The sequence below is a fragment of the Nanorana parkeri genome, unplaced genomic scaffold, assembly GCF_000935625.1.
Source record: "Nanorana parkeri isolate BGI_ZX_2015 unplaced genomic scaffold, ASM93562v1 scaffold984, whole genome shotgun sequence".
Classification (NCBI taxonomy): Eukaryota; Metazoa; Chordata; class Amphibia; order Anura; family Dicroglossidae; genus Nanorana; species Nanorana parkeri.
In genome coordinates this window covers 133,785-151,836 of record NW_017307252.1, presented here as the reverse complement: position 1 = coordinate 151,836, position 18,052 = coordinate 133,785, and the positions used below count along the sequence as shown (strand labels likewise).

General features: G+C 43.6%; 1 protein-coding gene across 2 annotated transcripts in view; it reads left to right on the top strand.

Annotated features, from left to right (window-relative positions):
• Window positions 1-18,052, top strand: part of RUNDC3B (RUN domain containing 3B) — a 129,228-nt gene that overhangs the window by 43,814 nt on the left and 67,362 nt on the right. For both annotated transcript variants that reach the window (XM_018566874.1, XM_018566873.1), the window contains exon 2: window positions 13,646-13,761. In XM_018566874.1, the coding sequence (XP_018422376.1) occupies window positions 13,646-13,761 (116 nt within the window). The remainder of the gene's footprint in view (window positions 1-13,645; window positions 13,762-18,052) is intronic.

Genomic DNA, 18,052 nt, shown 5'->3' with positions numbered 1-18,052 from the left:
CACCAAGGTCCCAAAACTGCTCTTGCGCAACAGAAGTTGTCTCTACTCTGTAGACTTTACAGGGGATTAGAGTTGTCGTCAATTGCAACCACACCTACCTGTGCAACCTAATGGGGTCCCCTTCCACCCCCTGGCCCCATAGCAGCCCAGGCTTTCGTGACGCCACTGGTGATAACCATTTCCTTATTATCTTTCCCTCTTGTGTTAAAATCAGGGGTCTTAGCTTCGTTAACTGCATACTTGTTCTGAGGCAGGGTCTCGGAACCTAATGAAGGGAGACAGCTGAGGCATCCAAAGCATGTCAGCCATGGCATCCGGTGTATTCTCAGGCCAGGCGCACACCTGGGTGATCCGTGACCGCACGGCAATCGTGCACAATACCACATGGTCACGAAGTCGCCCATCAGTGACGATCGTGCTGTGGGTGCCATTATTTTCTAAGTTGCGACGGGCGGATCGCGTGTGCAGCCGAACACGGTCTTGGTTAAAACAGCCGCGCGACGTGTATCGGAAAAAAAAAAGTACATGTACCTTTTCTCTGCGATTGCCGCATGGATGTACTAAAGAGCTTCCCACCGCACTTCTTACTGGTATGTCCCTTTAAAGTGGGCGCTGCATTGACGGTGGATGGCGTCACTTCAAATCCAAATAGTAAAGTATATCGCCAGCACACCAAAGTAAAATCTTCAACAAGGGATCATTTTATTGCTGTACACACATCTCGTCATAAAGCAACGTTTCGGGGCCACTCGGGGTCCCTTCATCAGGCACTTCACTTGCTGAAGATTTTACCTTGGTGTGCTGGTGATATACTTTACCATTTGCCACGCGGATGTACCCCATTGAAATCTGCAATTTTGCACGACCCCGATGCCCGTCCCAGATCGCTCCGGTCCACACCGGCCCTCATAGTACAGGCTTCTGCCTATGCAGACTATACAGTATAGCTATAATGGTGAGATCAGTACGGAGTCTGGTGGGAATGACTGTTCAATGCAAACAGCTAAGAAGAGAAACCTGGAAGTGAACATCATGCCGGTAAAATATATGATAGCCTCCAGAAAGAAAACAAGATGTAGGAACACTAATGACTCTTTGGAGTATCCTGGAAAGCTAATAATGGAAGATAATGAAATACAGGAAGAAAGGCAAGCTAGAAAAGCTGCAACAAATCTCACTTACTTTACACGAGGTGACAAATTACTATCAAAATAGGATCCAGAACATTGAAGTATATTATATAAAGAACAACGATCAAGCCAATAGTAACCTATTCAGCAAGAAACATGGAGCCTGACATAAAAAGGAAGAAACATTTTGATGAGAAGCAATGTCTCCGGGTTGAAAATGGCAAATAATGAGGCATCACCGGCAAAGTACAAAGAAATGGGACATTGTAGCTGTAATCGAGGTGCAGAGATGAAAGTAAACGCCCGAGAAAGTCTTTTTGCAAAGGCCAGGAAGGGCTGAAAAAGACTAGGATGATGTTTAAATTGATGGATACAGTATATAAAAGAAGTGTTTGTAAAAGGCATTGTATATGTAGACCCAATTTAAAAAAATCTCATATAAGCTTAGTATGTTTATGTCATTTTAAAAGTCATATTCAGTGTTTATAAATGTTCAGCTTACATAGTGAAAATGATACCTGATTATCGTGCCATGAAGGTCCTTGTTCAGGCACTTCCTGTTATAGGGTGACCAGGGCTGTCCCTATAATGAGGCATTGTACACAAAATTACAAATCACGACATGAACAAGGACACTACACCCCTAAAAATACAGAATGCTACAACTAAGAAAATGCTTTAAGTGTCGTCTACCAAATGCAAGGAGACCAAGTTCAACATAACACAAAAGTCTAATAGCACAACATGCCAAAGTATCGTTGCTGATCAAGTTCATCCTATCCTGTATCCCAATGGAGATGGCTTCTTCCAACAAGACAATGCGCCATGCCACGGTGCTCGTATTGTGCAGGAGTGGTTTCAAGAATACGAGGGAGACTTTACCTTGCTTTAGGTGGCCCCCACAATCACCAGATCTCAATCCAATTGCAGCATTTGCGTGACAAAGTTGAAAGAGCCATCAGGCAGCTGGTTCCACAACCATCAAATCTCACAGAACTGGACAGTGCTATTCATCAGGCATGGTGTCAGATTCCTCGCATCACCTTTCCACATCTCGTGGAGTCAATGCCAAGAAGAATCGCCGCAGTATTGAAGGCAAAAGGTGGCCCAACGAAGTACTGATGGGGTGGTCATAATAATCTGGCCACTCAGTGTATAATTATTGTTGTATATAATATGTGACTTTTGTGTTTATGTTGAACTGGGTCTCCTTGCATTTTTTAGATGACACTTTTAAAGCCCTATAATGAGGCAGCCTGAGGCTCTTGCCTCAGGTGGCATCTCTTTGGATCACATGGGGGAACGGCAGGTAAAGCAGCTTGGCTGCACAATGTTTGCAGTGTGCCTGCCACCCCCTTTCCGGCCAGAGGGTCCCCGCTTGCTAAGAGCTGGACGGGGAGATGTGTAAGGACCATACACCCCCCTTCCCCAGCTCTTAGCAACCTGGGAGGCTCTGGCCGGCATCCCGCCCGGCTCCGGGCAACCAGTGACGTCAGTGAGCTGAAACTGGGTGGTGAGATGATCGACCCCCCTTCTAGTTAGCATGCACCAGCAGCACACCTCCCCTGCCTTAACCCCTGCCCCCAGAGTATGCACCCCCTGTGCCTTAGGCTGCGAAAAGGCTAAAGACACTCCTAGGGTGACAACGCACTGTCCCTTTCTCCCTATTGCGCTGCTGCGTTGTCACTCACAGGCTTCCCATGGAGACTTAAAGTGACATTAAACCCTCAGATTTTTTAACATAAAACAATACTGTAATGTGTGCCTTACTGTAATCCATGGTAGTTTCCCTTCTCTTTGCTGCTCTTCCTTTTAAATCCGTATCTGTTCTCATGCTGGGCAGAACTTCTGTTTTGCAGCAGACTGCCTTGTCTCTGGAATGGATACATGGTGTCTGTGTGCAGGTTCACAACCTGAGCCAGCACTACAGGAAGAGGCACTCAGCTGCAAAGGGAAGATTTCCCTTAGCATGAGAAGACATGAGGATTTAAAAGGAAGAGCAGCAAAGAGAAGGGAAACAACCATGGATTACAGTAATGCGCACATTACAGTATTGGTTTATGTTAAAAAATCTGAGGGTTTAATGTCACTTTAAATTTCCCATTTTAACACACATTGCATAGTCATGGTCCAATGTTGTTACCTTCAAGAAATCCACCATGAGCAGAGCAATGCCATGCAGCTCTTGTTGTAGTGCATGTAGACAGGAAGTGGCTGTAAAAATGCTGCAGGAGATAAGCAGTAGAGGGATGAAAGTGCACGCAGTACTTTTTGTTCATCACAGCAGGATGCAACAAGGTACAACTGCACCAGGCTGTGCCCATAGAACCTAATGAAATGTCACCTTTTTGCATTTTAATAACATGCTAAAAAAATATGTATCGGTATTGGTGCATCAGCACTGATCTGGGCAACACACTAGCAGCCGTGTATTGTAGTGCAGCTGGTGGCGCCAAAGAGCCTTTAGATCGCCGAAGCACAGGAGAGAAGAGGCAGCGGAGACCGGTCTAGCAGCCAGGCAGGATATCTGCTTTAATCCATCCCTTAGAACAAGGGTGGGCAACTCCAACCCTCCAGCTGTACTTTAACTACAAATCCCAGCATGCTTCTGCATCTGGGAGTCATGCCTGTCAATGTCAGTCTTGCAATGCCTCGTGGCACTTGTAGTTCCACAACAGCTGGAGGGCCGGAGTTACCCACTCATGCCTTAGACCTAAACGAGCTGTCAACCCTTGCAGTGTGAGAGTAGCCCCATTGCAAATGTTCATTTTAATTCCTGGACTTCCTCTTTAAACGCACATTGACACATACCATAATACGTGCGGGGCCTGATTTCCCACAAGGCCATGGAGCAGAGGGGCTGCAGGGGTGTAGCATCTCCCGACGCCTGGATTCCGTTCAGGTTACGACAGAAAAATACTGCATGTCACATTTTGTACGGTCAGGTAACGGTCCGGAAATGCAAAACGCATCAAAAACGCGTCAAAAACTCACTGCACTGCAGCTAACATACTGACAGCCCCACTCCAGCAAAAATGTTTTTTTTTTTTACTGGAACGCCTCAAAAACACAGCTAAAACACATAGCATCGCGTCTGCTGATCCAGACCTGATCAGGACCTGAAACTCATGTGAACAGGCCCTGAATACGTGTTAACGAATGTGCATTTAACGCACCGCAACAGAATGCTTAAATGTGGCCCCTGCCTTTTTGTTTTGACATAACTGATAAAAACACACTGACATTATAATTCCAGGTAACATCGGATATGTTTCAAGTTTATTCTGCACATATTGCGATGGTTTATATCACAGACAGACACGCTGTACATCTACAGAGACTCTCTGTTCTGTCCGCTCAGAGTCCTCAGACTTTAAGTAAGGTTTCCCTGTGGATGTATCGTGAATGCTGAGCGGTTATTGCACATACATAATTTTTAGAACGTTCCGATGGAATTGCTGTTTTCTTTCCAGAAAGAGAACTATTAATATGCTAAGTTGCTTGTGTACACATCCCTCAGCAAATAATCTTCTGACATTTTATTTATCATTTAAATCGTTTTCATAGCAGATCGGATTTTTCATATCGGTATAAAATATTACAGCCAGGAAAATTGTTTTCTATAAAAATTTTGAACTATACTATTTTTGTAAAATTTACCCGCAGGGATTCATGAGGGGGAAACCATAGCTAAATGCATGAATGCAGCCTCTAGTTATTTCCAGAGGGCCCTGGGAGCCACAAACCTGGGTGTATTAACAAGGGGGGTGCGGCCCGCACCCGGATGACACCATTGGAGGGGTGACGCCAAAATGACTGACAGTCATTTTGGTGTCAGCCCCTCTAAAAAGTTGGGCACTCGGTCACAGACCAAGAGCCCGACAGTGTCAGAAAAAAGGAGGGAACCCTCATCCATCACCAAAATGGCCGCCGGTAGGCGTCAATTAGATGACCGTGCATGCGTGATGACATCACAGCGGGGTCTCACCCGGTCTCCGCTCTGGGTGACACCAGCTTCGGGATGCCCCTGCTCAGACACCATCCTCACTCCCCTTTCCCCCAGTCCCTGCTACTCTTATCTGTATTGATGGCCCTCACCCACCACCCATGCCAGCATTTATAACGGTACCGGCATCTGCAAACTTTGCTACACCACTTCGAGCGATGATTGGGAGAGTCTTGCAGATACTGAGACTGTTATACAGGCTGGCGTGGCTGGCAGGTGAGGATTATGATTACAGATATGTGTAGCGTGTATTGCGGGGTGTTCGGACTTAATTTCTCTTATTTTATGTGAAAAGGCAAACTGACCCTTTAAGGAGAATCTGAACTCTGAAAACTGTCCAAAAAAAGCCAGGTAGAGGGCAACGGACTAGGCACCAGCGTTGCTCATGGTCTCCTTTCAGCTGATCTTTCCCCATCACTAGTGTTACATGCCTTGTTCTGCACTGTGTCCCTTTGAGGAGGGGGCCATCCTGGTAGTGGCAGGGCTTTGCTTCCTCATGCCAGATTCTCCAGCAAGCCTCCTGTTAAATGTTAAACTTTAACCTGCTAATAAAAGCCAGCCAGAGGGCAAAGGACTAGGCACCAGTGTTGACCATGGTCTCCCTGCAGCCGATCTTTCCCCATTACTGATGTTACATGACTTCTTCTGAACTGTGTCTCTTTGTGGAGGGAGCCATCCTAGTAGAGGCAGAGCTTTGCTTCCTTATGCCAGAGCCTCCAGCAAATAGAACAGTGAACAGCACAACGGAGAAATCACCAAATCTCCTGCGACTGCTGAGAGGCAGCAGTGCCTTAGATCTCACACTGCATATATACAGCTACGATGCTGTAGGCGCACTCAGATAATAGGAAGTGCTCTGCTATTTTTCAGAAGGAATTTAAGACAAAAGGTCCATATATCAGGACTCTGCATTTCTAGATGTTCCCTATATGATTTCCGATCTTTCCTTTTTGAGCTCAGGTTCACTTTAAGGAACGTTTTACTGTCTAAGCTTACAAGTCTGATTTAGCCCCGTAGATCTATTTTTGCTCAGTAACACAAAGACATTCCGAGTATTTTTATTCTTTTTTTCCCCCCATTTTTGATGTTGCATTATCTTCTGCAGTCTACGCTAATCACTCCATTTAGCTCACCCGAGGGAGCAGCCACGCAGTTAATAAATACAAATATGGAGACAGTCGTGGTTATGTGCGAGTAGTTTATTTATTAGCGTGCATTTTGCAGAGTGCTTCTTAAATAGTTTGAAGTGTAGTGAAAATGAATACTTCCTGCTTATATGCTACTATCTGACAAATGCGTTGTCAGTAGGTTATTTGTTATTATGTAAAGTGCCTAGGAAAGCAATAAAACTCTGAAAAGGCAAGCCTGTTTATTTTCTATACTGCTAATTTTAAGATGCTTTAAAGTGACATTAAAGTCACAATCCCCCCACTTACCTTAAATGATGCCTATTGATCCTATCTTCTTCTTCTTTCCTGTAGTTTTCAGGAGTCCCTCCAGCGCTGGTGCTGGTGTTCTATCGAAAGCTCCGACTTGTCGAGCTCTCCAACTGGGTACGTCACATCCGGTGACTGCCAGTAGATGTACAGCAGATGAGGCTAGTGCCCATGGGCAGAATATCCTTGTCAAACTGTCTAACTATTTCCACAGCACCTGCGCGGCTAGCGGCTCATCGGATTCTATAACTTAGTACAAACTTATATTTGTCCTATGTTATAGAAGCCGATAGCCACGCAGGCACAGTAGCAACTGTATTTGTAGAAAGAATCATGTGGCCGCGCAGGCGCTGTTACATGATATAACCTTTGACTAGGTTATAGAATCCGATGAGGCAATAGCCACTGCGCCTGCACGTCTATCAGCTTCTATAACCTAGGACAAATATAACTGTAGTAGGTTATAGAAGTGGATATAGAAGTGGATAGCGCATAGGCGCTGTGGCAATAGTTAGACAGTTCAAGAAGGATTTCCTGGGCATGCGCACTAGCACCAACTGCTGTAGATCTCCTACTGGCAGTCTCCGGATGTGACGTCAACAGTTGGAGAAGTCGACAAGTTGGAACTTTCGATAGAACACCGGTCTCTGATCCAGACTCCTCTGTCCCATGGTGTCTGTGCGCCTGCACGCTCCCGGCTGTGTGCATTGACTTAAGCTGTGTCTCTCTCCTCTTCTCCTGGCTGAAGATCTCTACTGCGCCTGTGCCCGCCCCATGATCCTTCACGGCCGCTCAAGAATCTTCAGATCTTCAGACAGGAGCGAGTGGCGCAGACACAGGACACAGGAACTAATTACCTAGTTGGTAACTTTATTTTTAAAAATGTTTTTGCATATATCTACTGCTTGCTAGAAAAGAAAATGAGTGTTTAATTCTACTTTAACCACCTGAAGACCAGGTGTTTACACCCCCTTCCTGGCCAGGCCATTTTTCAGTATTCAGCGCTACAGAACAAGAGTGCAATTGGCCACAGGCGACGCTTTAAAAGCTTTAACCGCTCATCAATTTAGTGTTAGCAGTGATTGATGGCCCTAAAATTATTGATCACACTCTGACGTTCGCGATGATATGTAACAAGTACAACGTAATGGGCACAGTCGTCATTTTTGCGCATCTATGTGGGGGTGGGGGACTTTAAAACATTTTTTGTGGGGGTTTTTTGTGTGTACATTTTTTTTTACACTTAACTTTATTCTTATCACACTATGTGATATTAAATTGCAGTGACTGGTCCTCTTATGGAGACATCAGGAGTCTCTAAGACCCCTAATGTCACCTTGGGACCCCTAAAGAATCTGATGAGGGATGAGCTCCAGCTGGTGAGCACCAGGTTGTCCCCTGCTTGTGCTGTGGAGGAGCCGTGAATCTGTTACGTTGTCTTTTATAGGCAAAGCAGAGGTTTACTTTTAAGTGACTCTCGTTATTTAAGAAAAAATGCGTCCTTTTCTTGCAAAGAAAGCAACAGATACTTCCTTGTCCTGCTGCCCGCACCACTGAACTCTACTTTTTTGAAGAACCAAACTTTACTGAAGACTGTTCAGGTTTCAAGACTTTTGGAGATGTCAAATGTTGGCGTCCTTGTTGTGCTATTTTGTTTCCTGTGCCGTCCCCGACATCACTCCTGGACACGGGCCAGCGGAAGGAAGCATAGAGAGCAGCAGGAGACCACACATCTGACGCACCCAAAGGTGGGCCAGACGCTGAAGATTTTTCAGCAGGCTTAAGCTGACCATACACCAGTAAAATTTTGGTCAAAAAAATTTGTTTTCTACTAGTTAATGGAGTCAAATCAATAATCGTTTTCAACTATGGTGACAAAAAATTGGAGGAGCCGAATGGAAAAAACGTACAGGGTTATTCACAAGAGGGTGAAGAGTTTGGAGAAGGCCGGAGAAGTGAACAATCTAGGCCAAAATAGCCGATTTGGAAACATTCTTCAATTTAGCTCACTTTCCGGTTCAGCTATGTTGTCTGCTGCCACTTCTCCTGCCTTCTCCAAACTCTTCACCCTTTTGTGAATAACCCTGTGAATTCCAACAATAAGATGTGTTTTATGTTCAATAAACTGCATTCATATGAAATAAAAATGAGCCTAAGTTTGATGTGAACCCATTTTGCCTGAATTGGTCTAAGCACGCCCATCCCCCCCCCTCCCCCCCCATGCCAATCAGTGGTTGTGGTGGCCTCAGCTACACCTCACAAAAGGGTGGGGAATGCTCTTGCTGCAACTGATTGGATGGGAGGGCTGTCGGTCACAGTTTTGAGCAGGCTTGAGCAATCTGAGATGAACTTGGTTCACACCATGCCTAAGCTCATAACTAATTCCAAATCGAAATGGCCAAACATTTGTGGAGACCTGACTGTCACACCTATGAGCTTGGTGGACATCCCATTCCAAAACCATGACCATTAATATGGCATTGCCTCCTCATTCCTTTTGCAGCCTATACTTGGGAGACTTTTTGGAGTGTGTCAGTGGGAATTTGTGCTGTCAGGTACCGGTGTCGGACGAGTAGGTACAAATTGCTTGTACTGCAAGAACCTTTTTTAGCTTCATCACTTAACATTCCGATATTTTGGTTTGCTACAGGCCATCTTTATATATTTATACAACATGTGTTGGTGTTTGCTTGTTTGTGGAGTCTTTGCATCCTTTCCCCATGTTCGTCGGCTAATCACCTGCAGCATCGTTTTTTAATTGCAGTTGGGTTTTTCGACGGACGTTAATCACGTTAGCAGCACTGTTTCTGCCTGAATCATTATGTATTGACAATCATTTCATTGTGCTGAGAAAACTACCCACCAATACTGTTTATTGCATATTAATGTCACTTTTGTTCCTGTGGGCTTGTTTGACATTTATGTTATGTTGCATTCGTTTTGTCTATTGAAGAATCGTCTGATTATATTATAGGAAATTTTTCCACCGCTCAGCAATGAAATATTGCAGATATTAAAGCTTTGACATGCAATTACTTTGTCATTTTTAGTTTGTTCAAAGCAGCGCCTCTTGACTAAATTAACCAGTTACCACGTGCAATCTGTTTAAAATCCCCTGGCTCAATGCACCGTGCAGAGGTTTTGGTAATAAGCATTCCCTGTTTTCATAGCCAGGAGCTGACACTTTGCGTCGGGCCAATCCTGACGATTGGTAATTAATCAGAATAGTTTTCAATCGTGATCAATCATGTGATCACTCTATCGCCTCTGACTGACATGCGGGCTGGAGAATTCGCTTGGAAAAATATAAGACTTCAGTCTGCAGATAAACACTGCCACCGTCAGCTGCAGTGTCATCTTTTTAGTAGTGTAACTGTCAGACACAGTTATGCAATTCAAAAAAATATGATAAATTAATAAAAAAAGAAATATGACAAAAGTCCATCTATACTAAAAAAAAACAGAGCAGAGTTTAGTTTTTTAAAATATTAAAACAGTGTATCATGATCCAGACTGAGACCCCGTTCACACTGAGCGCTTTATCGCGCGATTTCCACTCCAAAATTGCACATATTTCCTCGCAATGTCGCTCAGTGTGGCTTGTCCAATGCATTTCAATGGAGGTGTTCACATCTCGCAGCTCAATGTCGCCTGTAGCTTGTAGCTCAAGCTTGTCGCTTGAACATGACCTATTTTTCGGCGGATGTCGTGCGATTTGGCCCAATAGGCTTAATTGTGTCGCGCATTACCGGCGATATTGCACGACCTTGTCGCGCGATATCGCACTACAGAAGGGTCACTTTTGCACAGCAATATGGAAGGAAAGAATGATGTCACATCAAGACCGCTGTTGATGTGCCGTTCCAGCCCAATGTAGCAGCGATGAAGTCCCTCCCAAAAGTCGCGCTACGTAGCACGACAAAATGTGCACTGCCGCTCAATATCGCACAATGTAGCTCAATGCCGCTCAGCACGAAATCGCGCGATTCTCCATGTCGCTCAGTGTGAAGTCGCAGCCCTCAGGTTCGCCCTACTCGGCCAACAGCGGATGGCGGTCAGAGGTCGGGCAGGCTGCGGAGCAGAATCACCAGGAGACAGGCCAAAGGCCAGGGCAGGCAGCAGACACGGATATTGGCAAATGAGCCAAAGGTTGCCAAGAGGATTACAAGCAACAGTACAGCCCTGCATGCCTGTAGAACCAAGGTTAAAATGTTCACCCATGCTGGTAGAACTACAAGTGACTGATGCTTGCATAATTTGGCCTAAGGATCTAGGTTTAAATGACCCCGGTCACAAAAGGTTTAAAATGTATCTATAACCATTTTCCCCTTTATTGTGGATAGTTTTTGCTGTGTCTTTCCTGTCCCTGGAGATTTCCCTTCATTTCTGGCCCCTGAAAAAACAGGAAATGAGTGGAATTCTTTCCAAAATAAGAAAAAAACCCCTTTTAAATGCTTTCACCGGAATAAGTGACCCCATTGGAAGATTACTAGAGCTGCAGCAAACGATTATTTTCAAAATCGATTAGTTAGCCGATTATTAAGTTCGATTAATCGGTTAATCGGATAAACAATAAAATTATTTTTTTTAAGTGGCTCCAGTGATGGACTACTAGTTTGTATTAAGATTGCACTCCATCACAGGAGCAAGCTTGGAGCGGTGGAGGTAAAAAAAGAAAAAAAAAGTGTGGTGTGCAATATAGTGAAAAGGAAAGTGTAAAATTATACAGCAATGAATGCAGAATGGCACCGGCTATAGAGGACTACAAATCCCAGCTATAGTACATTATTGCATTTTTATTTGCGCTTCAGAGCTGAAATACAATAAAAAGTGCCCAAAAACGCACTGATTAGCGCATTTCTATTCAAATCTGTATAGAATCTGCGCTGATTAGCAGGGGAAAAAAGGCTCAGGGAGCGTTTCAGGCGGCAGGCGGTTTGAATCGCTCAGAGACGCACGATCGCATGAATGGTCCCCATAGGAAGGTATGGGATAATTATGTTGGCGGTTCAGCGCAAACGAACCGCCCTGGTGTGGACGGGCCTAATAGTTAGACAGTGTAATGTGTTTGCATCCTTGTAAGTGTGCTGGGAAACTTTTGCTTTTGTACTGGAAAAAAAAGTTGAGACTGCGTCGCAGATGTTGCTACATGCACTAGTTTTCCATGTTTGTCACACATACAGGAACCCACTGAAATCAATGGGGATGCACGCAAACGAATAAAACAAATGCGCATTCCCACTATGCTTAGATGTGAATGGGGACTTAGGCCCGGGAATCTAAGCGCCAATGATCCTAGGTCATGAAGGGGGTAAAGTTCACCATGATGTAGAGTAGTTTCTCCCAAATATTCCTGAAATTTCCTGATTTATTGTGAAGAACTCCCGTAATTTCCAAACAAACTAAAATATACAGTATGTGACATACCTATTGTTTGGTTTATATTACCCTGCAAATTCCAATTATTTTTATTTTATTACACAGAAGATTGTGAAGATGCCAGCTACTGCTGCGGGAAATGTCACCATTGGACCTTTAAGAGGAATTCAATTCTTGTTTTATATATTACATGTAACTTGTGGGGGTTTTTTTTTTTTGCTTTTGTTCTCTTTGTTTATCCTAATGCTTTCTGTATTGTTGGATTTTTTTTTACTGGGTTGTTGTAGTTAAAACATAAATAGAAAGTATTTTTTTTTAAAATAGAATTCTAATGCAAATCTAAAGCAGCTGGCCTTGGAATGAACGCTATTGTGAAAAATATTGTATTGTGTATGTGGTTTGGTGCAGAACTAAAGCCATGAAATAAAAAAAATGATATGCAAAGTCTCTGCTGAGCACGCACAGTGCAATGTATAACCAAGCTCATTCCTGGGATCTGTGAATTGCCAAGAATGGAGCCAGGTGATGTAGCTCAGTGCCCTACACAAGAGTTATTATTATACAGGATTTATATAGCGCCAACAGTTTGTGCAGCGCTTTACAATATAAGGAAGACATTACAATACAATTCAAGATGGTAAGGAAGGCCCTGCCCCTGAGGGCTTTCAATCTAAAAGGGAGGGGCAAGTGATACATGAGGAAGTAGATGTGTGGGGATGAATTTCTTGAGAACGTGAAGGTTGAGGTGGGATAGGCTTCCCTGAAGAGATACATTATTTATTTATTACAGGTATTTATATTTGAGGGTGCTACAGATGTCCATTCACATCATTTTCTGCCATCAAGGTTCTTACAATCTAAGGTCCCTATCTCACATGCATACATACATACAGGTGCCAAATAACCTACCAGCATGTCTATGGAGTGTGGGTGGAAACCGGAGTACCCAGAGTAAACCCACACAAGCACAAGGAGAACATGCAAACTACTTGCAGATAGTGACCTGGCCAGGATTTGAACCAGTGACCCCCCAGTGCTGCAAGGCAGAAGCACTAACCACTACGCCACTGTCATCTGTTGTTTCCCAAAGGGGGAGCCAGAAGATGCTGGACTGGGAGAACACGTCAGCGGCCATGGATGGAGGGGCAGCACTGATGTCTCATGACTAGAGGAGGAAACACTAGCAGTTAGGTGCCATGCTGTCCAAGTACTTTGCATACTTGCACATTATGGCTAGAGTCCACTGACCCTGTAAGCCATAGAGTCTTGTTTTAATATTAATAATAGTATTCAGGATACAAATTCCTTTTTTAGCATAATACATGTTTTTATATATTTTTCACCCTTAATTGCAGACCAATCTGTCCAGCGAAAGCAACAGTAATAGGTGTTTGGACAAAACACAGGTACTTACAATGACTAGCTTCCCCAGCAGTGTTCTGGTTTGCTGTCACTTTTGCTGGTCAGCTAACTCTGCAGGCAAATCAGGAGACAAATACACAAAAGACCAGTAATATGGAAAAAAAGTAATTATTTTACTGAATACTACTTTTATAATTATGAACTGCTGGCAGTTATAGGAATACAATATGCTTCATGGTAGTAGTCCTTGAATTTAGCAGGACGATGTAGTGGTTATTCATAGAAATGTTATAGATAAGCCGTGTAACTGGGCTGTGCTCTGTGTGTTGCAGATTCTCTGTCAAGACCCTGATTGACCGATCCTGCTTTGAAACCATTGATGATTCTGCACCGGAATTTCTAAACTTTGCATCTATTTTGGAGCAGATCCTAAGCCATCGTCTGAAAGGTAACATGTTACCCCTCATGTCAAATCCTATCCCACTATTCAAAGTCATGATACCCTGTTTCCCCGAAAATAAGACCTACCCTGAAAATAAGACCTAGCACTATTTTTGGGAATTGCTAAAATATAAGACCTACCCCGAAGATAAGACCTAGTTGTGACCATTCCCAGGGCCGGTGGTGGCATAAGGGGGAACTTGAAGAGCCGTGGGAGGGGCAGGAGAGAATCAGCGGTGCCAACGAAGCCAGCGCTAGAGGAAGCAAAGCGGCACCGGAGGGAGCAGAGCCGTATAAGCCGATGCCTCCTCTATAGCGCCGGCTCCTGTCACAGGCGGAGTGATACCAAATGCACTCCGCCTGTGAGGAATCGATAGTGTCACAATCCAGCAGGGCAGTACTTTCTTGGATCTCAACAGCGGAACTAACACTCTAGGTGTAAGGGTTCGGTCAGTCTTGCGGAACCCCAATACACTCAGTGTGATGGGGGGCCGTTCCACATCATGTACCCGTCCTAGAATGTTATAGGGATATGACCAATGAGGGTCAAAGGTATACAGTTTAGGTATTTTGGTTATAACTATCAACCTCAAGTGGAGGCGTGTGGTGAATTGTAGTTTTGTCACTGCAGGAATAAATAGGGAATCGTTTCCTATCACCCCTCTCCAATCCACAGTGATCACGGTGTGGCAGATTTACTGAATGGCGTTCCCTAATACACTTGGGGAGATGTGTAGTGCGGTGGTTATGCAAGGTTAGCAGAGCAGGTTATGCAATCCGTAATAATGAACAATATGATATGTTCAGTTGGTATTAATGCACACAGATCCTTGCTAGTATACACATCTCAATATCGCTTTGAAGTGGCTACAAATAGGTGGGAGAAAACCAGCAATATGGTATGTTCAGTTGGCATCAATGCATACAGTTCATTGCTAGCATATACGTCTACTATGGGTTGAAGTGGCTACCAATAGGTGGGAGATAACCAGCAATATGGTATTCCAGTTGGTATCAATGCACACAGTTCATTGCTATCATACACGTCTAATATGGCTTGAAGTGGCTACCAACAGGTAGGGGAAGATCCCCTTGTACTTGCGGTTCAAGAGTGGAGGGAGTTCAGGAGGAGTAGGAGGTAATCCTGTGTAGCAATGTGAGCCGTAGCAGCTAGCAGTAGCTGAGTCCCAACAGGGAGGCTGAACTCCTCACTTAGACCCCATTCACACGTAGCGACATACCTTTTGCAGCGGCCGGGATAGCGCGACTTTCGGGGCGACGTTCCAGCGACGGTAGCGTGACCTTCTCCGTCGGGCTCCATAGAAAAAAAGCAAAATCGCGCAAAATCCGCCGAAAAAAGGGTCCGGTAGAAGCGACTTGCGACCGCGACGAGCGACGCGCGACATGGAGTTAAGACGGCTCCATTGAATAGCATTGGCCAGCGACTTCTCGCGATATCGCGCGGCAAAAATGTGCGATATCGCGGCGGAAATCGCGCGATAATTCGCTACATGTGAACGGGGCCTTAAGGCTGTGGATGGTCTGTGGCTCTGTTCCCCACAGAGTCAGTCGCTCGACGTTCCACAACGATTGAACGCCTAGTGACTGACTCAGCTGTGTTTAAGAGGAGGAGGCGCCACCCCCAGGGGGAGGAGCGGGCCGTGTCAGCACACCCGTCCGAGTCAATCTATGACAGATAGTGAAAGTGCGCTTCGGTCATTCTGGCCAGCGATTGGTTAGCAAATTGCTCTTGGAAAGGTACGGCACCCCTGATTGCGCTGATCACCATATTTTTGTACATGAATACATGTAGACTGTTGTACATGAATAAGTGTGTATTGTTGTACATTAAAAAAAATAAGACCTGCCCCGAAAATAAGACCTAGTGTGTTTTTTTTAACCAAAAAAAAAATAAGACCGTGTCTTATTTTCGGGGAAACACGGTACTTGTTGGTGCTCATTTAAAGCTGAATTCCATTTTTTTGGTTAATGCCTCGCTGTATACAGTTTCTTTGACTAATCTTTTTTTGTGAATCTGTTATAAAGTTTTTTTACCTGGAGATCCTGCCAGTAACAGTACTTCCTGTTGCAGACTGATGGTGAAAACAAGGGAAGAGGCTCTGCAGTTTCAGGGCTTCTGTTGTGACCTTTTGAGGAGTAATTTCTCCTCAATTCCTACAGCTAGAGAGGTCAGTGAGGTTCTTTCTAAGCTCTTTTACTACTTGTTAAGAGTAAGTAACTTGTTATTGCCCATAACATGGGCAGAGATGCACTTTAAATAGACATACTGTACATTGAACCTGCAGTAAGCAGAAGATGCATTATACCACAGCCCAATGCAGTGATTTGAACCGGACACTAAACATGGCAATGTGATTGCACCATTAACTATAGAAAACCACCTCTGCTCGGCTTTTCTGCAAATGGTTGCCTTGTACTCTGACAAATAGCTTTGCAATAGAGAATGTTTCGTAATTCATGCCACAGATGTTGCTGAGCAGAGTTTCCACTCTAAATTATTTTTCCTAATACACTGCTCACAAAGGCAGGCTAGGAATAGGATCACAGAGCATCATGACTCATATCACCGGAATACACAGATTGTACTTTCATGGTCTTTCAATCCCTTCAGCTTTTGAAAGCTGGAACTGTAAAGGATGACTGGTTCAACTGTAGTAAAAATAGGTTACCTCTGACAACAGGATTGCTGTGGGGTGGATGTAGTCATAAATCATGAATCCTTAGTGTTTGATATGTTGGCAACTAGTTGCCAACTTCTTTTTTTTTTTATTTAAAGTGTGTCTAAACCCAAGAACAAAAATGTATTCTATTGTAGCTTGCTGGTCCTTGCTGCGGTGGCAGCATTCATTTTCTGGAATTTTAGGAAGTGTTGAATTCCTGTTCCCCTTCTGCTCTTAGTGGTTCCTCCCGCTGACCACAATGTCAGTACAGGACACAGTGTTGATGAAGAGGTTGAAGGTACCACTGGGTGCAGTGGGGGATCAATGGATTGACACTCTGGAATTCTCCGTTTCTCAGTGGATGTAAAAATAAATAAAATGTATCTAAAAAAAAAAAAAGCACAATGCAAATCTAAAGCAGCTGGCCTTGAAATGAGCACTATTGTGGAAAAATATTGTATTATGTATGTACGTTGGATGCGGTTAACCATCGCAGTGAGAGAAATCATTTTAGGGCAGTCAATCACTGATAACACTAAACTGATGAGCGGCAACAGCTTTTAAAGCGTCGCCTATGGCCAATTTTGGGTATTATCGTTTTTTGAGGTTTCGCGTGCGCACACAATTTTAAGGCTTGACATGTTTGGCGTCTTTTTACCCGACGTGACCCCGTCTTTTATATTTTACTAAAAAATTGGGTAATAATAAATGTTTTATCATTTAATATAGGGGAAACTGTTTGTTTTTTTTTAATTTCGGTAATTTTTCCTCCAATATAGTAAAAAAATAAAAACCCCCAGTGGTGAATAAATACCACCAAAAGAAAGCTCTATCTGTCCACAAAAAAGGGTATAAAATTCATTTCAGTACAGCGTTGCATGACGGAATAAATGTCAGTCAAAGTATCGCAGCGCTGAATACTGAAAAATGGCCTTCATGGGAAGGGGGTTTAACACCGCGGCTGTCAACTGGTTAAAGCAGAATTAAAGTCATGAAAACAAAAAAAGCTCAGAGGTAGAGTTTAATGGTAGAAAATACCCTTAGGAACAAATAGAAAGCAAGAAAATACATTGAGAACAATCAAAAGAGAAAATACCCTTCAATCATTTGATCAGAAGAGAAGAAATACTCTAAAGAACATTCAAACAAAAAAGAATATCCCTGAAGAACATTCAATCAGAAGAGAAAATACTCTAAAGAACATTCAATCATAAAAGACAATACGCTTTAGAACGTTTGATCAGAAGAGAAAATACCTTTAATGCCGACCTTTACACTCAAAAATCAATTTAAGCCTCAAAAAGCCTTTCCCAAATGTCACATTCTTATGTACTTTAGCACAGATTGAATAGCGACATTCTCCCGCCCACTTCATAATAAGAAATGATTGTATCAACAATACAAAATAAGTTTCTCACCGATTTGCAAGCAGTCTTTTTAAAGTTTAAGAAAATGTGTGCCAATTATGAATTCAATATTCTTCCATCTCTTGTTAACAAGATCGATGGCTGCCATCTAGGAAGATATTGATTTTTTTTTTTTCCATCTCGTTGGTTGGCTAAACGATTTCCTGATTATGTTTAAAGGGTCAATCCACTCAAATCTGATATTTCATTG